This window comes from Nomascus leucogenys, chromosome 21 (assembly GCF_006542625.1).
Source record: "Nomascus leucogenys isolate Asia chromosome 21, Asia_NLE_v1, whole genome shotgun sequence".
Classification (NCBI taxonomy): Eukaryota; Metazoa; Chordata; class Mammalia; order Primates; family Hylobatidae; genus Nomascus; species Nomascus leucogenys.
The window spans coordinates 1,585,660-1,612,017 of record NC_044401.1 but is presented as its reverse complement, the minus strand read 5'-3'; the positions used below and the strand labels follow the sequence as shown (position 1 = coordinate 1,612,017).

The 26,358-nt window shown below is 36.7% G+C and overlaps 1 protein-coding gene across 2 annotated transcripts in view; it reads right to left on the bottom strand.

Moving 5' to 3' along the window:
- The window catches only part of GSK3B (glycogen synthase kinase 3 beta), a 244,748-nt gene that overhangs the window by 23,655 nt on the left and 194,735 nt on the right, over positions 1-26,358 (bottom strand). The window contains exons 9-10 of one of the 2 annotated variants that reach the window (XM_003261870.4): positions 20,987-21,025; positions 17,845-18,031 (exon numbers count right to left, since the gene is read on the bottom strand). In XM_003261870.4, the coding sequence (XP_003261918.1) occupies positions 17,845-18,031; positions 20,987-21,025 (226 nt within the window). The remainder of the gene's footprint in view (positions 1-17,844; positions 18,032-20,986; positions 21,026-26,358) is intronic. The other variant, XM_004091710.3, reaches the window with a different exon arrangement.

The window sequence follows — 26,358 nt, the reverse complement described above, 5'->3', positions numbered from 1 at the left end:
ACTGATCCCACAGAAATACAAACTACCATCAGAGAATACTATAAACACCTCTACGCAAATAAACTAGAAAATCTAGAAGAAATGGATAAATTCCTCGACACATACACCCTCCCAAGACTAAACCAGGAAGAAGTTGAATCCCTGAATAGACCAATGGCAGTAATTAATAGCCTACCAACAAAAAAAGCCCAGGACCAGACAGATTCACAATTGAATTCTACCAGAGGTACAAAGAGGAGCTGGTACCATTCCTTCTGAAACTATTCCAATCAATAGAAAAAGAGGGAATCCTCCTTAACTCATTTTATGAGGCCAGCATCATCCTGAGAGCAAAACCTGGCAGAAACACAACAAAGAAAGAAAATTTCAGGCCAATAGATCTGATGAACATCGAAGCAAAAATCCTCAATAAAATACTGGCAAACCGAATCCAGCAGCACCTTAAAAAGCGTATCCACCATGATCAAGTTGGCTTCATCCCTGGGATGAAAGGCTGGTTCAACATATGCAAATCAATAAACGTAATTCATCACATAAACAGAACTAATGACAAAAACCACATGATTATCTCAATAGATGCGGCAAAGGCCTTTGATAAAATTCAACAGCCCTTCATGCTAAAAACTCTCAATAAACTAGGTATTGATGGAACATATCTCAAAATAATAAGAGCTATTTATGACAAACCCACAGCCAATATCGTACTGAATGGGCAAAAGCTGGAAGCATTCCCTTTGAAAACCGGCACAAAACAAGGGTGCCCTCTCTCACCACTCCTATTCAACATAGTATTGGAAGTTCTGGCCAGGGCAATGAGGCAAGAGAAAGACAAGACATAAAGGGTATTCAAATAGGAAGAGACGAAGTCAAATTATCTGTCTGCAGATAACATCACTGTATATTTAGAAAACTCCATCGTCTCAGCCCAATATCTCCTTAAGCTGATAAGCAACTTCAGCAAAGTCTCAGGATACAAAATCAATGTCAAAAATCACAAACATTCTTATACACAAATAATAGACAAACAGAGAGCCAAATCATGAGCAAACTCCCATTCACAATTGCTATAAAAAGAATAAAATACCTAGGAATACAACTTACAAGGGATGTGAAGGATCTCTTCAAGGAGGACTACAAACCACTGCTCAAGGAAATAAGAGAGGACACAAACAAATGGAAAAAAATCACATGTTAATGGATAGGAAGAATTAATATGGTGAAAATGGCCATATTGCCCAAAGTAATTTATAGATTATTCAATGCTATTCCCATCAAACTACCACTGACTTTCTTCACAGAATTAGAAAAAACTACTTTAAATTTCATATGGAACCAAAAGAGAGCCCGTATAGCCAAGACAATCCTAAGCAAAAAGAACAAAGCTGGCGGCATCATGCTACCTGACTTCAAACTATACTACAAGGCTACAGTCACCAAAACAGCATGGTACTGGTACCAAAAAAGATAATATAGACCAATGGAACAGAACAGAGCCCTCAGAAATAACACCACAGATCTACAACCATCTGATCTTTGACAAACCTGACAAAAACAAGCAACGGGGAAAGGATTCCCTATTTAATAAATGATGTTGGAAAACTGGCTAGCCATATGCAGAAGACTGAAACTGGACCCCTTCCTTATACCTTATACCAAAATTAACTCAAGATGGATTAGAGACTTAAACGTAAGACCTGAAACCATAAAAACCCTAGAAGAAAACCTAGGCAATACCATTCAGGATATAGGCATGGGCAAAGAATTCACGACTAAAACACCAAAAGCAATGGCAACAAAAGCCAAAATTGACAAATGGTCTAATTAAAGAGCTTCTGCACAGCAAAAGAAACTATCATCAGAACAGGTAATCTACAGAATAAGAAAAATTTTTGCCATCCATCTGACAAAGGGCTAATATCCAGAATCTACAAGGAACTTAAACAAATTTACAAGAAAAAAACAAACAATCCCATCAAAAAGTGGGCGAAAGATATGAACAGACATTTTTCAAAAGAAGATACTTATGTGGCCAACAAACATATGAAAAAAAGCTCACCATCACTGGTTATTAGAGAAATGCAAATCAAAACCACAATGAGCTACCATCTCACACTAGTTAGAATGGTGATCATTAAAAAGTCAAGAAACAACAGACGCTGGAGAGGATGTGGAGAAATAGGAATGCTTTTACACTGTTGGTGGGAGTGTAAATTAGTTCAACAATTGTGGAAGATAGTGTGGCGATTCCTCAAGGATCTAGAACTTCAAATACCATTTGACCCAGCCATCCCATTACTGGGTATATACCCAAAGGATTATAAATCATTCTCCTATAAAGACACATGCATACATATATTTATTGCAGTACTATTCACAATAGCAAAGACTTGGAACCAACCCAAATGCCCATCAATGATAGACCGGATAAAGAAAATGTGGCTGATATACATCACGGAATATTATGCAGCCATAAAAAAGAATGAGGTCATGTCTTTTGCAGGGACATGGATGAAGCTGGAAACCATCATTCTCAGCAAACTAACACAGGAACAGAAAACCAAACACCACGTGTTCTCACTCATAAGTGGGAGTTGAACAATGAGAACACATGGGCACAGGGAGGGGAACATCACATACCAGGGCCTGTTGGTGGGTAGGGGGGAAGGGGGAGGGATAGCATTAGGAGAAATACCTAATGTAGACGACAGATTGATGGGTGCAGCAAACCACTATGGCACATGTATACCTATGTAACAAACCTGCACCTTCTCCACATGTATCCCAGAACTTAAAAGTATAATAATAATCATAATAAAAAAAGAATAAGTTTTTTAAAAAAATACAAAAATTAGCCTGGCGTGGTGGCACACACCTGTGATCCCAGCTACTTGGGAGGCTGAGGCAGGAGAATTGCTTGAACCCGCGAGGCAGAGGTTGCAGTGAGCCAAGACCGTGCCATTGCACTTCAGCCTGGGCGACAAGAGCGAAACTCTGTCTCAAAAACAAAACAAAACAAACCCTACCAGTTTAACACGGGAAAAAAAACCCCACGACAAACCTCTATCTCAAACTAGCTAAACGAGTTAGTAATCAACTTACAGAAAAAGCCCACAGAAGTACTGTGATATATAACAAAGGCATTATCTGCTAAAATTATGTCTGAGAACTAAAAATATCTCGGGGAAAGATGTGGCCAAAGTTTTGGAGTAGGTATATTAATAAGACATATCTGCATCTTTCATTGATTTAAATATATTAGGTTTTCCTGTCCTACTGTGGCAATATTTGACTACAGGAAATACTGTACAAACATATTCTTTATGTTTTTAAATGGTGTTGGTGTCATAGCAAAGAGAATATGAATGAGAATGTGTGTCTGTATGTGTATGTATGTACGACTGGATGTACTGACCAACCTACCCAACTGTTTATGAGCCAATGGCAGATAAAGACTTATCTAGACACTAATGGAAAAAGGATTTGAGAAACATCTGTTTAAAGTGTCACTGCTTTTATTAAAACTGAAAATGTCTTTATCCAATTCTTTACTCAGATTATTTTTGTTACTTTTTACAAGTTTGAAATAGGCTTTTTATTTGCATGGGGGAAGCTGTCTCTGTCAACTGTACTTACTTCTTTGAAGAATCAAGTTCTGTAGCAAGTAGTGGTAGCGAGCATTTGTTGTTAGTTTTAGGTAATGTGACTGTTCTCCCAGTTACTTGGGATAACCCTGGTTTATGCTTGTTACTTAAGTATTTAGCCTGTAAGTACTAATTTTCACTTTAATATGTGTCACAGTTTGAAGGAACAATCATAACCATAACTAACTACAGGAGGACATTATCCTCTGAGCTACAGCACACACTTTGGCAATTCACAGATACGGCATGAACTTTAAAAAGTTCAATTAAGGTATAATTTATGTTAATATAAACCATTTAAAAGTGTACAATTCAGCACAGTTCAGCATTTAGTACATTCGCAATGTTGTAGAACCATCTCCTCTAGTTCCAAAACATTTTCATCACCCCAAAGGGAAACCCCAAACTCACAAGCAGTCACTCTACATTAATCCCTTCCTCTAAGCCCCTAGCAAGGGAAATTGTATTTTTAATGTAGTAGTTTTAAAATGTTTTCTGGTGCAAAGCCCCTGCCAATAACATTTATTCAAATCGGTACCTAAACATCTAAATTTTGTACTAAATTACATACTAAATGATATCAGATTGTGGTAAAGAAAAGCAATAAATTGATGCTAAGATTTATTAAAAATGAATGAAAGGAAAAGCTTAAAGCTGACAGAAGACTATTGATTTTCCTTTCCCCTTAAATGAGAAAATTTAGTCCAGCTCATCAAATAGTCTTGCCTAGGAAGACAGTTGAAGACTACTGTCCTAATTATCAGGTTCTAGGAGATACTGTTTTCTCACAATCAGACTTGGTAGCTATTTTGATTCTCACTGAGGGACAGAAAGCTCCTATGCCATTTTACTTCAAATCAGTTCAATTTTAACCCACAATCTTATACGCAGGAAAGCAAAATAATTCCTAGCAATTGTGATGGCTGAAAACTTTATGGCTCCAGGTACAAAAAAAAAGTACTAATACAATATGTGGTTTTTATTCTAAAGAAATTCAGATTTACCATTCTCAATTAAAATCACCTAAAATAGAAAGGCTTCTTTAAAATCCATCCATCCATCAACCCACCCACATACCCATCCAACAATAATGAACATGAGGTGTAAGGTCCCAGGATAGAGAGATAAAAAGATAATTGTCCTTGTCCGATCAACAGAAATTGACAAGAACAACTGAAAAAACAATCTGGCAAGAAAGGCAACCACTTAGGACGGGGCACTGTCAAATGAAAACATCTCAATAACCATGTGCCCCATACCTAAAATAAACCTAAAAATGAAAAGAGGACCGGAGTTTTTAATAAGACATTTTGACAAAGCTGTTAAAAATAATCTTTAAAATAAACTCAGTATCAGTGGTCTGTGGTCCCTCTCCTTATGGCCCATGCTGTCCATTTTCTCCCATATATTTACTCTCTTTTACCACATCACCTATCCTTCTGTGTATCTGAATGCCCAGCTGAAGGCCATAGCAGTTTTGTGTCTTAGTCTGGACAAGAATATGTAATGTATAGTCAGCTATCCCTTGGTATCCTTGGGTGACTGGTTCCAAGACCCTCCTCAGATACCCAAATCCAAAGATGCTCAAGTCCCTTGCATAAAATGGTGTAGTATTTATAGGTAACCTACACAGAGCCTCTTATATACTTTATTGTTTTATTTTTTATTTTTTGAGACAGTCTGACTCTGTTGCACAGGCTGGAGTGCAATGATGTGATCTTGGCTCACTGCAACCTCTGCCTCCTGGGTTCACGCGATTCTCGTGTATGAGCCTCTCATATACTTTAAATAATCTCTAGATTACTTATAATACCTAATACAATGTAAATACTATGTAAATAGTTTTATAGATGTAAATCTATAGATGTATGTATGTAATGTAAATCTATAGATGTATGTACGTATGTATGTATGTATGTAAATGGACTGTCATTTTGGCCTTAGATAAGGAGAGAGGGGTAACTAATGAAGGGTAAGGGGAAAAAAAGTGAAGAAATTAAGAAGACAAGAAATGGAAAAGATCTGGGATCTCGGAGGCTTTGCCACACCCAAAGACACGGAGTGCGGGTGAGGGCGGGGTCCAAGATGTGAAGGGGGGTACTTTGTGAACCTTTTTCAAGCAAACACCCTAAAAGTTAAGAACCCTAAAATGAACAATCACTACTACTTCTACGTCCTTCCCGCTTCTACACCCCATTGTTGTTCTTCTCTTCCTTAATTACAGGCAATCCTTAAAATCTATTGCTTTCATCTGTTCAGTCTTCTCTGCTTCAAAGAGGTTGTTAACTGTTACTTACAACTTTTCCCCATGAGGAAGCCTCGCTGCACTCTTGCTATAGTCCTATTCTTGCCACTGTAAGTCCACACTTTTTATGGGGACAGACTATAGGCACTTCTACGGGGCTATCGCAACCAGTTCAAAATGGTTTATTTTTTAATCCCAACCATTACGACCTACTTCCAATCACTTTGTCTACCCACGGCAATGAGTGATAAGGAAATGGAGTGAGGGTGAATACAAACTGCAGTGAAAGAATAGAAAAAATGGTGGCACTTTGGAGGATAGAAACAGCAAAGCAACAGCACCTGTTAGGATCAGACACAGGGTATGTATTCTTGAAGGCAGAGGAGTGTTGAAGAGATTGAAATTGAAATGTAAGATAATACTTATTTACTAGACATATGTGCTAAGCTTGAGAGTAGGGGGATAAGAACAAAAAGGTCCATAATGAAGTGGGACAGCTCTGGAGAAGTGAGAGGAAAATGAAAAATAGGAAGGATAAAAGACAGACTGTGTTACCTAGAGACATGGTTTAAAACAAAATGGCAAGAAATTCCAGAAAACTTCAGAAAAATTAATGTGATAAAAATTTCTTCAGCCAACTGAAGATGTCATGAAAACTATTCATTAAAAAGCCACACAGTTTATTAGGGAAAACTACAAATATTTTGATGGTGCATCAATAATTATGTGTTCCATAATTAAACATTTTAATGCACAATTTAAACAAAAGCAAAATGAGTTTAAAAATAGATATGAATCAACCAAAAAGTTAACAAAATCCATTTAACTAAATTTTGCTGCATTGTTTTATACTGCAAACCACAGAAGAAAAATTCCCATGAAAAGACAAACTGAATAAACTTAAATATGCCTGATAAAGCAATCTTTTCCAATGGAAAAATGAAACCTACATCTAGTTGGTGAAATCTACATCTAGTTGGTAAAACCTGAAATTTCCCTTAAAAGTTTCTATTCTTCCAAGTACAAGACCCCCAAATTCATTGATAAAATGGGACAGGTAAGAACTGTGCTAGTTTTCTGAGGGGGCAGGTAGGTGCTAGTGGTAACGTGTTTGTACAAACTGTTGTGTGAAAGTTGGGGACAAATTTGAGAGCAGCAATCAATGTGTGAACCAGAGGGAAGAAATCAACCCCTCTACTGACTAGATCTCCTCTTCAAGTGATGTAATAAAATACTTAGCAGTCATTATATAAAAGGGAATCTTCCTCCTTTACTAGCTTTGAAGGAGCTCACCCTGCAGATCTCCAAAAAGGAGTCACTAAAATAAGCAGACATTCTTTTTCTTCTATAAGAAGTCTGACCTCCTCATGTGTGTACCAGGCCTCTTATCACATACAATAATTGTCAGTGGTTGTCTATATAGTTAAAAGTGCTATTTCTCTCTATTCACAAAAAGGTTTAAATGACTTAATAATGGAGTGCCCCCATTATATTTGTGTATTTTTTTGGGCAATAATTCAAATGCTAGAATGATGTCCCTTGATCTCACACATTTCTGAATTCTAATGGTGCTTACTTACTTGTATATATTTCCTTGCAGATGAATGAATAAACCACATCATAACTGCTTCTCTCCTTGGTAACAATTCCAAAGTGCCCAGGAAATTCCTGACCACGTTCCTAACGCTAAACTAATTAGAAAATCAGACAAATAGTAAGCAAATTACAAGGCTTACTCATACTGTTTTGGTAATACTGGTGATGTTTCACGTGAGGACTACATGATATGATATTTGCTGAAAGCCATGACGATTTTGGGAACTTTCCAATTTATACCACTCACCAAAAAATGTCTGAATGCTTTTATTGAACTACATTTATAGTACAGGTGTTTTTAGAAGTTATCTAGCCAAGTGTTAATATTTTTAAAGTTCTAGTGATGTACTTGAAAATCTTATATTCAGAACTCTATTCTTTTTTTTTTTAAGACAGAGTCTCACTCTGTTGCCCAGGCTGGAGTGCAGTGGTGTGATCTCGGCTCATTGCAACCTCTGCCTCCTGGGTTCAGGTCATTCTCCTGCCTCAGCCTCCTGAGTAGCTGGAATTACAGGCACCCACCACCATGCCTGGCTAATTTTTGTATTTTTAGTAGAGATGGGGTTTCGCCATGTTGGCCAGGCTGGTCTGTAACTCTTTACCTCACGTGATCTGCTCAAAGTTCTGGGATTAGAGGTGTAAGCCACTGCACCCGGCCCAGAACTCTATTCTTGATGAAATGCAATAAATGAGGCATTACCAAGTTTTTCAAATCCAATTTTAAAAATAAATTTATTGGGCATTTAAAAATAATAATGCTCTTCGCCCACTTTTTGATGGGGTTGTTTTTTTCTTGTAAATTTGTTTAGGTTCTTTGTAGATTCTGGGTATTAGCTCTTTGTCAGATGGGTAGATTGTAAAAATTTTCTCCCATTCTGTAGGTTGCCTGTTCACTCTGATAGTAGCTTCTTTTCCTGTGCAGAAGCTCTTTAGCTTAATTAGATCCCATTTGTCTATTTTGGCTTTTGTTGCCATTGCTTTTGGTGCTTTAGTCATGAAGCCCTTGCCCATGCCTATGTCCTGAATGGTATTGCCTAGATTTCCTTCTAGGGTTTTTATGGTTTTAGGTCTAACATATAAGTCTTTAATCCATCTTGAATTAACTTTTGTATAAGGTGTAAGGAAGGGATCCAGTTTCAGCTTTCTACATATGGCTAGCTAGTTTTCCCAGCACCATTTATTACATAGGGAATCCTTTCCCCATTGTTTGTTTTTGTCAGGTTTGTCAAAGATCAGATGGTTGTAGATGTTTGGTATTATTTCTGAGGGCTCTGTTCTGTTCCATTGGTCTATATCTCTGTTTTGGTACCAGTACACCATGCTGTTTGGGTTAGTGTAGCCTTGTAGTATAGTTCAAAGTCAGGTCGTGCTGCCTCCAGCTTTGTTCTTTTTGCTTAAGATTGTCTTGGCTATACGGGCTCTTTTTTGGTTCCATATGAATTTAAAAGTAGTTCTTTCCAATTCTGTGAAGAAAGTCATTGGTAGCTTGATGGGGATGGCACTGAATCTATAAATTACCTTGGGCAGTATGGCCATTTTCACAATATTGACTCCTCCTATCCATGAGCATGGAATGTTCTTCCACTTGTTTGTGTCCTCTTTTATTTTGTTGAGCAGTGGTTTGTAGTTCTCCTTGAAGAGGTCCTTCACGTCCCTTGTAAGTTGGATTCCTAGGTATTTTATTCTCTTTGAAGCAATTGTGAATGGGAGTTCACTCATGATTTGGCTCTCTGTTTGTCTGTTATTGGTGTATAAGAATGCTTGTGATTTTTGACATTGATTTTGTATCCTGAGACTTTGCTGAAATTGCTTATCAGCTTAAGGAGATTTTGGGCTGAGACGATGGGGTTTTCTAAATATATAGTCATGTCATCTGCAAACAGGGACATTTTGACTTCCTGTTTTCCTAATTCAATACCCTTTATTTCTTTCTCCTGCCTGATTGCCCTGGCCAGAACTTCCAACGCTATGTTGAATAGGACTGGTGAGAAAGAGCACCCCTGTCTTGTGCCAGTTTTCAAAGGGGAATGCTTCCAGTTTTTGCCCATTCAGTATGATATTGGCTGTGGGTTTGTCATAAATAGCTCTTATTATTTTGAGATACGTCCCATCAATACCTAGTTTATTGAGAGTTTTTAGCATGAAGGGCGGTTGAATTTTGTCAAAGGCCTTTTCTGCATCTATTGAGATAATCATGTGGTTTTTGTCTTTGGTTTTGTTTATATGATGGATTATGTTTATTGATTTGCGTATGTTGAACCAGCCTTGCATCCCAGGGATGAAGCCCACTTGACCATGGTGGATAAGCTTTTTGATGTGCTACTGGATTCGGTTTGCCAGTATTTTATTGAAGATTTTTGTATCCATATTCATCAGGGATATTGGTCTAAAATTCTCTTTTTTTGTTGTGTCTCTGCCAGGCTTTGGTATCAGGATGATGCTGGCCTCATAAAATGAGTTAGGGAGAATTCTCTCTTTTTCTACTGACTGGAATAGTTTCAGAAGGAATGGTACCAGCTCCTCTTTGTACCTCTGGTAGAGTTTTGGCTGTGAATCCGTCTGGTCTTGGACTTTTTTTGGTTGGTAGGCTATTAATTATTGCCTCAATTTCAGAGCCTGTTATTAGTCTATTCAGGGATTCAACTTCTTCCTGGTTTAGTCTTGGGAGGGTGTATGTGTCAAGGAATTTATCAATTTCTTCTAGATTTTCTAGTTTATTTGCATAGAGGTGTTTATAGTATTCTCTGATGGTAGGAATGCTTTTATACTGTTGGTGGGAGTGTAAATTAGTTCAACAATTGTGGAAGATAGTGTGGCAATTCCTCAAGGATCTAGAACTTGAAATACCATTTGACCCAGCCATCCCATTACTAGGTGTATACCCAAAGGATTATAAATCATGCTGCTATAAAGACACATGCACATGTATGTTTATTGCCGCACTATTCACAATAGCAAAGACTTGGAACCAACCCAAATGTCCATCAATGATAGACTAGATTAAGAAAATGTGGCACATATACACCGTGGAATACTATGCAGTCATAAAAAAGGATGAGCTCATGTCCTCTGTAGGGACATGGATGAAGCTGGAAACTATCATTCTGAGCAAACTGTCGCAAGGACAGAAAACCAAACACTGCATGTTCTCACTCATAGGTGGGAACTGACCGATGAGAACACTTGGACACAGGGTAGGGAACATCACACACTGGGGCCTGTCGTGGGGTGGGGGGAGGGGGAGGGGTAGCAGTAGGAGAAATACCTAATGTAAATGACGAGTTAATGGGTGCAGCACACCAACATGGCACATGTATACACAAGTAACAAACCTGCCCGTTATGCACATGTACCCTAGAACTTAAAGTATAATAATAATAATACTGCTAATATTTTGATTTTGGGGGAACCAGTCTACATTTTTCTATGTTTATTTATATCATGATTTTGTATCTCAATCCTATTGTGGTCTACATATTTAGCTTTGTCATTTTTTCTTTATCTTTCTGGAGTCAATTCATTTTTATAATTAAAATTTTGAAGATGCATATGTCCTTGAATATCCTTTAATCCAACGATCTCATTTATTTAAATGCGGAAACTCAGGTAGGGATAGTGTGTTGACCAAGGTCTACACCTAAGTAGTTAGAGGGAACTAGGCTTTAGGTCTGACTTACTCTTTGCTCCTCCAATGTTGCATTTCTTTATTGTCTTGGTTATATATCATATACCACCAATGTTCTGGTCTTCTGGAAGTATATCTGTCCAAACTACACAGAGAACTTTCATTCAAGATACTAGTTTTTGATAGTTTGTTCCTACACCACTCTACATTTTCCCCAGTAGAGTATGTCCAAAGTGGCAGGGTGGACCAAATAATCTCAGGCAAAACAATAAAAATTCTTACATAAAATAGATAATTTAGAGCCTAAAATCTTGAATACAGTCACTCATTATTTGTCATTACTGCTGTAGTTACCCGAACTACATCTTACCTGCCCCCTTTTAGTCCACTCATAAATTTTCTCAAGTTCTCCCTGTGGTGTGTCTCCACTGGCCTACCTAGCATTTCATTGCCCAGAAGAGTATACCTGATTACACAGAAATTTTACTCTTCCAGATTACTTAGAAAGTACTGAAGAATAATTCTGACATCAATTCTATTGATGTGTGCCTACATATATCAAGAGTTCCTATCCCATGTAAATTTATCATGGCTATTGTAAATAATAAGTCTAAAAACCATTATGACTCACCTCAGAGTTCATAGTAATTTGAGAATAACCTTGGAAGATACAGGAATACCTTGGAGATACTACAGATTCGGTTTTAGACCACTACAATAAAGTGAGTCATGCAAATGTTTTGGTTTCCACTGCATGTAAGTGATGAGTTTACCCTACACTATAGTCTATATTAAGTGGGCAATAAGCATTACATCTAAAAAAAATAACACATATACCTTAATTTAAAAATACTTTATCACTAAAAAATCCTAAAGATCACCTGGGCCTTCTGTGAGTCATCTTTTGTGGGTGGAAGGTCTTATACCTTTATATCGATGGCTGCTGATTGACCACGATGTTGGTTGCTGAAGGTTAGGGTGGCTGTGGCAATTTCTTAAAACAAAACAACCATGAAGTTTGTCACATTGCCTGACTCTTCCTTTCACAAAAGATTTCTCTGTAGCATTTAAGGATGTTTGATAGCATTTTACCGTGGTAGAACTTCTTTCAAAATTGGAGTCAACCCTCTCAAACCCTGTCACCGCTTTCAACTAAGATTATGGAATATTTTAAATCCTTTATTGTCATTTCAACATAGCAGCTTCACCAGAAGCAGATTCTTTCTCAAGAAACCACATTTTTTGCTCATCCATAAGAAGTAACTCCTCATTCATTCATGTTTTATCATAAACACTGCAGCAAATCAGTCACTTTTCAGGCTTCACTTTTAATTCTAGTTCTCTTACTATTTTCACCACATCTGCAGTGACTTCCTCCACTGAAGTCTTGAGCCCCTCAAAGTTATCCATGAAGCTTGGGATTAACTTCTTCCAAAATCCTGTTAATGTTGATATTTGGACCTCTTTCACAAATCACAAATCTTCCGAATGACATCTAGAATGGTGAATCCTTTCCAGAAGGTTTTCAGTTTACTTTTCCCAGATCCATCAAAGGAATCACTATCTAATGGCAGTTACAGCCTTACGAAATGCATTTCTTAAATAACAGGACATAAAAGTAGAAATCATTCCTTGATCCATGGGCTGCAGAAATGGATGCTGTGTCAGTAGGCATAAAAACAACATTCATCTCCTTGTACAAATCCATCAGAGCTCTTGGATGACTAGATACATTGTCACTAAGCAGTTAATATTTTGAAAGAATCTTTTTTTTCCTGAGCAGTAGGTCTCAACAGTGGGCTTCAAATATTCAGTAAACCATGCTGTAAATAGATGTGCTGTCATGCAGACTTTTTTGTTCCATTTATAGAGCACAAGCAGAGTAGACTTAGCATAATTCCTAAGGGCCCTAGGATTTTTGGAATGGTAAAGCAGCACTGGCTTCCACTTAAAATCACCAGCTGTCTTAGCCCATAACAAGTAAGTCAACCTATCCTTTGAAGCTTTGAAGCCAGGCCACTGACTTCTCCTCTCTAGCTAAGAAGATTCTAGATGGCATCTTCTTCCAAAAGAAGGCTGTTCTGTCTCCACTGAAAATCTGTTGGTTAGCGTAGCTATGTTCATCAATGATCTTAGCTAGAGGTCTTCTGGATAATTTGCTGCAGCTTCCATATCAGCATTTGCTGCTTCACCTTGTACTTGAATGGTATGGAAATGGCTTCCTTCCTTAAGCCTCATGAACCAACCTCTGCTAGCTACAAACTTTTCCTTTGTAGCTTCCTCACCTCTCTCAGCCCTTACAGAACTGAGTAACATTAGGGCCTTGCTCTGGATTAGGCTTTGCCTTAAGAAAATATTGTGGCTGTTTTGATCTCTATTTATTTCTTTGTGTGTTCACTGGAGTAGCACTTTAAATTTCCTTTGACAACTTTTCTTTGCATTCACAACTTGGCTAACTGTTTAGCACAATGGGCCTAGCTTTCAGCCTATCTTAGCTGTTGACATACTTTCCTCACTAAGCTTAATCATTCTAGCTTTTGATTTAAAGTGAGAGTATGTGTGACTCTGCCTTTCACTTGAACACTTAGAGGCTCTTGTAGGGTTATTAAATGGCCTAATTTCAATATTGTTGTGTCTCAGGGAATACGAAGATCCAAGAAGAGGGAGAGAGATAGAGATTGGCTGATTGGTGGAGCAGTTGGAACACACACATTGATCAATTAAGTTCAATACAAACTTCCAAAACAATCACAATAGTAACATCAAAAAAATTACTGATCACAGATCACCATAATGGATGTAATAACAATGAAAAAGCTCTAAATACTGCAAGAATTACCAAATGTGGCACAGAGGCACAAAATAAGCATAAGCTGTTGGAAAAATGGCACCAAAATAAGCATAGCCTGTTGGAAAAACAGGCTTAGTCAACACAGAGTTGACACGAACATTTTATTTGTTTAAAAAAAAAAAAAGCATTACCTGTGAAATGCAATAAAGTGAAGCTCAATAAAACAATGTATGTCTTTACTTTAATTAATCTCAGGTAGTTGTAACACTATATTCACTTCAGATGTGTCTGAGGATAAGGCAACTTAGAAGAAAATGCCTAGCACATGGGCAGATAAATAGATGCGCTGACCCTATTTATGTCTATTGTTATTTTACAACGGGAAAATAAGTTTAAAAATCATTGTTACAAATATGGAATCTGCTAGTTATCATAATTAATTACAATAGATTTTATAAATAAGTAGCCTACTGCTTTCAAATGAAAGAAATATAAGCTTTTGATGAGCTAGGATTCTAGAACACTTGCTTTTGTTGCCCATCTCCTACGCATTTTCAATTCCATGTTTTCATCAATTCCTATTCTGTAACACATTCTTATACTCTTTCAAAAAATATTTTCTAACCCTTTCCTTATTTTCCTTTGTTTTTTTATATCTCAATCTTCCTTTTACTGTTCTTTACTTGCTTTCTGGAACACCTTTTCTATCTCATCACCTGCTTTTTTCGTGTCCAGATACTCTTACCCCCTACCCCAAAATATTCAGTCTGTCTGAGTCTGCATATTGCTCACTGGCTGCCCCAAATATCCTATTTCAACTCTCAATTAAACAGTTCCCCAGAGTTACTAAATCACTGCTTCTTCTGGCCTAGCCAACATGTTGCCACTCTTACTTACCTCCCTACAAAGCTACCATTCTCACATACTCTAGCCAAGTGGTAGAGGAATAGAATGCTCACATTAGCTCATACTAAAGTAAATGGATAATATCTTTACCACCCCCATCCTACCCTATACTCTTAGGAGGACAATGTTTACTAAATAACTTCAAATGGTAAAATTTCATACAAATTAGGTAAAAAACTGAGATTGGGGATGTGTGTGATAGAGTTAGGGGGAGACTCACCTTTAAACATACAAAACAATTGATTCCCTAATATATTCCAGCCTTGGAATAGGCAACAAATTAGTTCATAAGAAAATACTGATCCTTATTGGGCTTTCCAGATTCTACCTGTTTCCTAAGGTCTGATTCAGCTATGGCTGAATTTGAAATTCTAATGACAGGAAGAAACGGAAAGAAGGGGGTGTGCCAAAGATTTATTCCAATTTCCAACATCTGAATGCAGATAATATTGTCAGTCATGGGGTCCTGAAACACTGAAGCTTCAGTGCTGGAAAAATGAGAGAGGTCTGATATTCTCCTAAGTTATGGATTTAGGCAATCAGAAAGATCTCAAAGTTGCCCGTCTCATATCTGCTCATCTCTCTCCTTCCTCTATCTGAATATGGAAATACTGTGATTACATGAAAGTAATACTAATTACTGTTTGTGGCTAATTACCCCATGGTACAGTAACAAACATCAAAATGCAGTTAGCTTTATTGTAAGCTTTACCTTAATAAAACACTATATTTTACTCAAGCATTTAATCTTTATAGTTCTGTACATAATAGCAGGTTTACTTTACTAATTAAAACAACAATGGTAATAACAACCAGAGGGAACATTAGAAATGCCCAATGAATACTGGTTGTATGAATTAATGAATATTATGTTTATTTAAAGTGGTACATGGCACTCAAACATTCATTGAGCACCTACTTTATGTACTTTATTTTATTTGGGGGAAGTGGTGCTGCATATGTCACTGACAATTTGTTATGAGGATGGAGGAGGGCTTTATGCTGCCTTTAGAAGAACCTCACTAATACCCCTCACCCTTCAACCAGACCCCCCACAATGTTTCTATCTCTAGATTTCCTTTAGCTATACAACCAACTGGAAAATTGATTCTCCTTCTTCAACCCCTTGGATTACCCAGTTTTATTCTGGTCATCCATTAACTAACTAGTCATCCACATACTAACTAGTATGTGCTTTAAAGTTGCATCTGTACACAGTTACAGCTGCCTTAGAAAACAAGATCACCATTTGGAAACACTGCTCCAAAATTAGAATACAGAGTATCATATCAAATAGAATGGCATCAAGGCCGGGGATGGTGGCTCACGCCTGTAATCCCAGCACTTTGGGAGGCCAAGGCAGGCAGATCACCTGAGCTCAGGAGTTTAAAACCAGCCTGGCCAACATGGCGAAACCCCGTCTCTACTGAAAATACAAAAATTAGCCAGGTATGCTGGCAGAAGCCTGTAATCCCAGCTACTAAGGAGGCTGAGGCACGAGAATTGTTTGAATCTGGGAGGTGGAGGTTGCAGCGAGACGAGATCATGCCACTGCACTCCAGCCTGAGTGACAGAGTGAGACTCTGTCTCAAAACAAAACAAAACAAACAAAAAAAACAAAAAACAAAACAAAAAAAAACAACAAAAAACCCCCACCTCTTTCCTGGACATCTGTGTCTTTATTGCATAGAAACACTGTTCAAAAACAGTAACAACAGTGATTTACAAAGACAGTGAGAAAGTACTACTTTGTGTTCACAGCCCAGTTTCAGAATGGGTGCTAAGAGCATTTTAACACTTTTTAAAAAGGGGCCATATCTCAAAATGATAGCACTTTCAATAATATACTTAGTATGCGTAAGCACACTGTGACGTCTGCACAAGGATGGAAATTGCCTAATGATAGATTTCTCAGAACATATCTGCATCATTAAGCAATACATGACTGTGTTTACAGGGTCCACTTTTTCACTGATACTCACAGAATCACATAAGCACTCTGATAACCACAGAGAACACACACTGTATCTATACACATTACATCCAAATACAAATGTATTCTCCAAACCCTCAAAAACATAAATGTTCAAAACACACATATTTATATCTAATGTGCTGGGCAAACATAATATTTTAAAATACCAAAATAAAAGTCATTTTTTTTAAAAAGAAAGATATGATACATATGAATAAAGGAAATATATTTCTTTCTTGGTCACAGAAAACTCTACATCTCCCTTTTTTGTTTTCTAGCCTGAGTCTGCTTACTAATCAATATGTCAACTATTTCTTGTTTTTTGTTTTTTTTTTTTGTAATGAATTGTACATTTTATGCTTAGTGTAATAAGAAAGTCACATCATCAGAGGCAGTGTGACTGAATGAATGAGTCACTTAGGTCTTAAGGAGAAAAGAAAACTGAACACAGAAATACTGAAGAAATAGTGACTATCCCAAGGTCTCCCAGAAACCACAATGCATAAAGTTAGTTTCCCTTTCAGTATTTTCTCAGTAGCAGCAATGGTGCCAATCTCAGAGGGGATGGAAATTTCCTTGTTTCTATTGTTTAAGTTCTTAGAAAGGGTTTATAGGGCTCTAGTTTTCCTCCTGTTTGGAAGACAACTGAATTTACACAAATATAGCCAATTCATTCCAGGTTTAAAAAAACTTGATACAAACTCTTTGGAAGCAAGAAATGCTACTATTTTAAGTTTCAGATCCAAACCTAAAAGTTAAATTGTACATTAGTCCAATTAGTGATAAACTTCGCTCACTGAACACTCTGTAACTTCTCATGTGCCAACATTATATTCTGCTAAAAATTAAAGAAGCTATGTCTATTGGAAAACTTTTATGTGCTACTCTTTTGTTCAAAACCATGTAAGTAGTGGCCAGTAAGTTAGAAAGGATGCTCTTTTCACCTACCTAAGCACTTAATATGTCCATTTTTGTCCTCCACAGAGTTTAATTAATAGAATGTCATTTCACACCCAGTGTGTAGCTTTCCTAGAACTGGTGAAGAGGCTAAGTGTTTGGAGTTACCTTGAGTGGTGAAGTTGAAGAGTGCAGGTGTGTCTCGCCCATTTGGTAGTTTGACATTTGGGTCCCGTAATTCATCAAAAAATGAATGTGCACAAGCTTCCAGTGGTGTTAGTCGGGCAGTTGGCGTATACTCCAGCAGACGGCTACACAGTGCAATTGCCTCCGGTGGAGTTCGGGGTCGGAAGACCTGCAGTACAAAAAAAGGGAAAGAACAATTAATGTTTTATTTTAAGAATCTAAGCAAATACCCTGTGAATAACGACTTAATTCCCACCATGTACAGAAACATGGTTGCATTTGGAAAAGGACCTTCTAGAATGGAAAGAGTTAAATGCATATGATTCACAGGGGTGAACTGCTAATTAAAGATTATATGAGAAATGCTCGGAGAAAAATCTATATATGCTAATCATAAAGTAGTAACAATCAGACATGCATACAAAATATGACAGGCACATGGGAAAGGCTGAGTTCTGGAGGCAAGCACAACTAGAAAAATATTTTTTAAATTTTAAAGTTTTCACTGCTATGGCAGTAAACAAAAGATTGCCTCTTCTGCATTGTTTCTTTAGCCGAACAATTGTTAATGATGGGCAGCACTGTTCGAAAACTTGGCAATCAAAAAGAAGAGAAAGAAGAGCTATTTACTCTAGGTCTATAAATGCTACTGATTTGCTATTATTTCCAATAAGCAGAGCCTACCATTATTTGAAGAAATTCTTGAATACCTAGAATTTGATAAAATGTCCTTATTTTTTTTCTCAAGTAGGTGTTACCATGAATGTGGCCAGATTTCCCCCACTTGAATGAATATTCCAGGGTTTTAATCAAGGAGGAAAAAAATGTATTATCCATTAAGAATGATTAAGACACAGAAAAAGTCAACTGAAGGCTATATTGAAGAAAAATTCAATTAAATTCATCTACTTAAAGGAATAGATAGCTTTCTACTAATTTGTGTCTTAAATAAAGCTAACAAATACAAAACCTATAAAAATATTCTTCATTCTAAATTATGGCCACTTACAGAATAAAAATAAAAAGGCAAGGATAGAAATAAACAGACCAGAAACCGCTGAAATTAAAGAAAAATGAAACATATATCCCTCGACAGGAAGAACATACAACCAAATAAAAGGTGTGATGATGGAGGTGGACAGAGAAGCAGACACTTATAAATGGAGGAAAACAGACCCACAAGTGAGAAAAGCCCATGCAGATTGTGACACGGCATGGAGCAGCCTCGGAGGCTAAGGTTTCCTAGTAAGAATGGCTCATGTAACATCTGTTGTTCACTTATGCTGACTGTTAGTAGAACTAGTTACAACTACAGAGCTCATTAGACTTTGCAGAGATTATTTATGAGTACTGTCTACAGTGAAAAGAGGATTGTATTTGTTTTTAATTTATTATTGAAAAAGACATTTTCCATGAAAATTGAGAAATTAGGTAAAGTAGGCTCTTAGGAAATTATTTCAGAACATAAAGAAAGGTCTTAGTCAATTTCTTGGTTATATTACAAAGAAACCTTTTTGTAAGGTCAAAACCTGCCTTATCTTTATTCTTTTGAATACTCTGACTCGCCTCAGTCAAGGAAACCTTAGAGTTACTGTCGAATTTGAAATGTTTAGCTCTTCCACTGTTATTGGTCCCCTCTCTTGCTCCCAAGGTCCATAATCATATACAGAATGTTAAAAGAAAATAATCAGTGGGAAAACCCAGAAAATTTTCATAAAAATATTAAACACTATTGGCATATTTTATCCCTGAAGGCAAGTTTGCTTCTGTTTGACAGTATACGGATTTTGCTAGCTAATCCAAAATGTTTTTGCACCAATATGGCAGCACATAAGTGGAACTAAAAGTAGCACCAAAAGTAGAAATAAATATCTCCCGCTAACATTCAAATGTAGGATGGCTGGATGCTGAGTTATTTTAAATAAAAAAATTTCATATTATATTTTCAAAGATTTTGTGTTAAAGCTATTAATAAACCAGTATTATAAGTTTATTTCCGATTTTTTTTTTTTTTTTTTTTTGAGACAGAGTCTTGCTCTGTTGCCCAGGCTGGAATGCAGTGGCCTGATCTCGGCTCACTGCAAGCTCCGCCTCCCGGGTTCATGCCATTCTCCTGCCTCAGCCTCCCGAGTAGCTGGGACTACAGGCGCCTGCCACCACACCCGGCTAATTTTTTGTATTTTTAGTAGAGACGGGGTTTCACCGTGTTAGCTAGGATGGTCTCCATCTCCTGACCTCATGATCTGCCTGCCTCGGCCTCCCAAAGCGCTGGGATTACAGGCGTGAGCCACCGTGCCCGTCCTATTTCCGATATTTTTTTTAAGTCACCCATATCTTTTGGTGTTTTACTGCCTACAAGTGATAATCCATATTGGTACTAAGACATTTATTAGCGTATATTTGTCAGGGAATCCTAACTCATGAAGTTCAAGAGTTAAAAACAATAAAGAAAATAATACATGCCAAAAGCCTACATTAAAATCAAGATTTAACCTGCCTTTACAAAAACTATACACTGTTATTTTAAACCCTTGAGAGATTCTTGTTGAGAAAAGCCTAGGTTCAGTACTCTGTGAATAAAGGTTAAGTGGAAAATTATGTGGGGTCAAAACCCAATATCTCCCACAGTTCAGATTTCTGACCATAATACAGGGTGAGTTAGCATGTAACTTCTAAAAATTATAGGGCAAACTAGAAACTAGCTCATCTGAATTATTTTTGCTTCTAAAGAAAAGGAAACCACCAAGAACTGAAATTTGTCTTTCAATTAAAGAAGCTTTCGCTGTCACTTCTTTCCTTACTCATTGAAATTGCTTAACACTCAGACCTTTGGTTTCATGGATCTTCATCAATATTTATTCTTGTAATAGAAATAATAATTTTAAAACCCCACAATTCCTAAACTTCAGCCTAGATGTCAATGAATCACCCAAGAGGCTGACAATCTAAATATACTATAAGTGAAACCTATGCCATACAGTGAATAAAAACAGAAATCACAGCTACTTACATCGTTTACTATTACATTTCAAGAATGAGTAATTGTTTAGCCTCTCAAAAAAGATTTCCCCCAAGTTTTATAGACCTGCCCTGAAATTTTGGGAAAAAAAAATTAAGTACATACCCGCACTCCTGAGGTGAAATGTCCTGTTCCTGACGAATCCTAAAGATGATAATGCAGTGAAATAATCCAAACAGGGGAAGTCAATCCAAAAGAGAATAGTCCAGCAAGGAAAAATATATCCAATGTTATAAGAAATCCATGGTGTGGGGGGGACATAGAAAATGTTTATACAGTTATAAACTTTAAACATCAGTCTTCACAGTAGCAAGTCCAAGTTTTAAAAATTATTTCACCACAGTGTATGCAAAAAAATTTTTTTTGATTGTGCAATGGTGAGGCACAGTAAAGAAACATTTTAATTTTAGTTTATTATGTTCCAATGCCAGTGCGTTTATTAAAAAAATACAAAACCAAAAAAAGTTAAAATCAAAATGAAATCTAGAAGTAAGTTCCCAAAGTAAAGTGGTCTTCTATGACCTGGATTCATCATCCACAGACATGGCTGGGAGGGGGCATATTAGCCTGCTTTTAAAGTTTCAAGTTCCCAATATATTACTTTTTTCTCTATTAATGTGTTCCAGTTACACAGTATAAACATTTTTTTTGCTAAGTTATTAGTGATGAGAGGAAAGTAATAAATATATTTAAGTTATATTACTACAGATTTCAAGCCAGATACTTTCAATTTGTGTGAGCTAGGAAGGATCAGGCCACCGCGGATTATTCTCCATTTTGGATTGACTTCTCTGCTAAAATAGATGTTTCTTTGCTGACATTCTCATTATCTTAGGACTCATCAGGAAATTGACATATCACCTCAGGAGTGCGGGTATTAACTTACTTTTTCTATTGTGGGCTTTGCCCGCTCATACCCTTGCACCCAGTACTTAGGAAAAATAAATAGAGAACATTTTTTCCTCTTTGGAAAAACTCTCTGAAAAAAATCCTAAAATCCTACATCTTCCAGCACTACAAATTAAACACAGTTCCATCTGCAAATATGCCCAATTCACCCACCAAAAGCTAAACAAAATATATACAATTAACAATACAACTAAGGGACAGTCACAGTTACAGGTGACAGGCATAGTAATGTATACCAACACCTAGGCACAACGGAGCCAAATATGCAAGGGAGGTAGCAGGGTCTATTATGTCTAGGTATTGAGAACAAAAAATGGCAGAACTCACCAGTATCTGTGAACTCCCCTGGCTATTCTAAGAGAATTTAATATTCTTTTAGGATAGTTTCCAGTGGGGGAATTAAATATTTTTCAAAAATAAATAATCCGCGGATTACTTTTAGTCTGCAGACTAAAATTTAGTACACAGATTAAAATCCGGCCCATCAGAATAAATTCTCTCATGAACTAAAACACAACCAGGTGGACAAAAATAGAAAACCAGACTGAAAGAACTCGAGAGCACAAAATAAGACTCAACTGGGCCAACTAACAATTAGTACGCAGACTAAATATGGCCAGCTAAGTATGCAGCAAGGCCACAGAGATCCCAAAACACCCCTTTAAAAACAAAACCAAAAGTAAATAAATAAAATAGAACAAAATAAAACAAAGGAAAAAATAATAAGAAGAAAGAAAAGAAAAAGAGGAAGGAAAAAAGAAAGAAAAGAGAAAGGAAATACTGAAAAGAACCAAAACACTGACATGAACTTTTAAAGTGATTCAAATACTACCTCACCTATGCAGCAACTCATTTTCTTAAATTGAAACAAATATCAACTCCCATCACAAATACTAGTCCATAGAAGAAACAGAAAAAAATCATTTTTTCAAAAAGAAAGTTTTTGCAGTATTGAACAAATGCAAAAAAAGTCCTTAAATGAAGAATTATTCAAAATAAATTTGCATTTGGGTAACCAAAAAATGACAGAGGCAATTTCTGCCCTACATGTCCTAGAATAGACTTTGTCCTTCAAATTTCAACCTGGAGCTAAGTGTTGTGACTGAATCTCGAGCACTTTAAAAAGGCCATTTTTAAACAATCATATACACCATACCAAGACCTATGGTTAACATGCATCTCACAGCATCAGCTCTTAGCAACTCTATTGTATTATGTAGCCTATCAGAGCAATGTAAAAATGTCCATTTTAAATGGCTGTTGGCAGTGATAATTAATCTAACAGAACACAGAACAAGGGTCATGCCTGTTCCAAATAGCTATTCCTCATTAGTTTTTATTACAATAAATGTACAACACTCATCCTATATCCTGGTCATATACAAAATATAAGCATCCAGTTTTAAAAACTAATAAACCATGAATACTCCTAAAGAGCAACCCCAATATTGACTCTCAAGTAATCTATTAATCATCTGAAATTATATGCAATTTGTAAACCTAAACACAGGATTAAAAGTGAGACAATGCCATGGATTGTTGAATAGGTAATTATGTTAACTAAGAAAAGAAATTAAGTCTATTTAAGTGCTCATATGTAGCACATAATTCCATAATTACTTAACAAATTAGTCTATACTATTTTTTAAAATATTCTCCCTATCTCTACTAAAAATACAAAAATTAGCCAGGTGTAGTGGTGGGTGCCTGTAATCCCAGCTACTCGGGAGGCTGAGGCAGGAGAATCGCTTGAACCCAGGAGGTGGAGGCTGCAGTGAGCCAAGGTCGTGCCACCGCACTCCAGCCTAGGCAACAGATCAAGATTCCGTCTCAAAAACAAAAAAACAACCAAAAAAAAACAAAAAACATATATTCTTTGGCAGTCTTTTACATGCTTTGCTACATTGATCTAATGATGCACTGACATACAAGGGTAATCCAATTCACTTTAAGTACTATCAAAAATGATTACCAGAGGCTACTGAAAACAACTTTCAGAGTCCTCCTCCCAAGTAAAACTGCTATCTATGAAGTCGGCATCTAACAGGGTAGGATACACAAACTGAATTCAGCTCAAGTCTACTGCATATTTTTCTAACCTTTTTGTTAAGATACCAGTTCAGGTAAAGAAGGTTGAGCATAAGAAACACAAAGAATCCTTTCCTTAGCCATGACAAATCGAACATCCAGTGAATTTCAGCTGTACTAATTAAAAGCCTTATCGAGTTTTCCCAAGTTCTACTACAGGTAAGAAAAGTTATACAGTAAGTCTTCATTTAATGTCATTGATAGGTTCTTGAAAACTGTGACTTTTAGTGAAACGTATAATAAAACCAGATGTTTTCCCTCATCAACGCTGAATGAACCAACATTATTTGAGGACCTATTGTGCATAATTTCACTAAAAGTTGCAGTTTCTAAGCACCTACTAACGATGTTAAATGACTGGCTGTGTATATGTAGATATCAGCATTTAACTATGTAACGTAATTTCCCTCCCTCACATCATGCACTGATGAAATAGTACTACATGCCTACATAGGAGTGTAATTTGCCAAATGTCCACTTATCCAATTTAATCTTTCATTGTTCACAAAACAACTATTACAGTCAGGTTGGCCCTCCTACGAATATAGAAATATTTTCTTTTCATTCACCTCTCTCCACCTTGAGAGATATTCACCCAGGCTATAACAATTCCTAACCTTTTCTACACCTAGGCAAATCTTAAACCTCCCCTTCAACATCCCACCTCAGGTATTATCCTTAAGGGGGGTTCCTTTTTCCCTCCACCATCCTCACTGGAAGTCTGCCTTATAACACCTCCAGCCATGTGGAACACCTCTGAACACTTGCAGCACAGAATCAGTATATGGTTATATGGTATCTCACATTATTCAATACTTGCTTCAACTAAGCTTTTCAACTGTCAGCTTTTCAAGGACAAAGACTATATATTTTACTTCTTTTGCATGCTTTATGGCACCCAGCACAGCACTGGTTACACAGAAGATACAAGATTCAAAGAATAAATGATAAACTAAAAATAGAATTTTGCCTTCTTTTCAAATCCACCCCTAACCTCATCCATTGCCTCCCACAAGCAATCTGAAAATTATGTCTTACTTAGTATTCTTCTTTTTTCACATTATTCCTTTCACATGTGGATTAGCCACCCTAAATGCTGGATTTTAATGTGGGTTTCCAGCAAAGAAATAAGAATATATAGCCAGTAGAAATAAAAAAGTGAGGTCTACTAACATAGGAAAATGGCTTTAGAAAGGGAGAGGAAGTGATTATTATAGCAATAATAAGGATGTGAGTAGAAATTTCAGTAGAGAACATACTATCTGTATTTGTGAGGCAAGTGAGAATGGTCTAGGTAGAATGTTCAGGGCAGAGGGGGGTTGAATAATAATATAAAAATTGATTTACCATTAGCAATAGAACAGAACAGACAAATGGCAACCTTAGGAGCCAGTAGAAATCCCCAACATGGTTTTATGCTTTCTGGAATACATGTGAATGAAATGAGTAACGCAGAGAGACCAGAAAAGGGAGATAGAATGGATGTGAAAGAAAACTTTGGCAGCAATTTTTGTTTTGTACCCTCTAGGCCTCTCTGAAGGCATTTTAATAATATATTGAACAATGGTTAAAACAGGTAGGTTTACCAAGTTCTGAAAATTCTATTGAATGGCTCAGGGGAAAAAATGTAGCATTATGGACAAAATCTTAAAAAGAAATAAGTATAGTGGGGCTTTTTGGTTCAGCTGTAAGCATAGAGAATAAGTAACTTTTTCAGTCGAAAATAATTCCTTTGAAAGCTGAAATGACCTGAGAATTCAATTTTCTGCTTACTCTGTTAGCCAGTTAGAAACACTAGTATTGATTCACTATGAAGCATGTTGACAGTGTTTTAGGAAATCAAGTATGCAAGGATTAATTTTTGTGAATAACGCTTTCTGGGAGACTTACCAAATGACCTATGGTCACACAAAAGCTACAGATACTTTACTATTAAGTATTAAACTACCATATACGCCAACAACTTGGCAACAAATATTTTGAAGTAATTGGCATTCATATTAATATTATTATTATAAAAAAGAAATTAGGAATTGCTATAATATATATGGTATAATTTGGTAGGTACTATAGGAGTTATGTGGAAGGATAATCATAAAGAACTTAGACAATGAGAAAATATTTCATGGGAGAAGTGAGATTTCAGATCTTAAGAAAGGTTAAGACTTGGTAAGCAGAGAAGAAAAAAGAACATTCTAAGACAGTGGAAGGGGGAGTAGAGATAGGGAAGGGAGACACTACCAAGAGGCAGAAATGAATGTGGCTTCTCTGGGGAACAACTAGGAGACAATCCGACTAAACCAGAAAATCCAGCATGGCTGCATGGTCCCTTCAAAGTGAGCTACAAACTGGATAACACTCCAATACGTAGCCAACATATTAAATAGCACTAATGTCACTGTTAAGAGATCAGGGGCCTTAGGATTGTAATCTACTTCCTTCTACTAACCAGTTATTACTTTATTCTTTCATTACTCTGA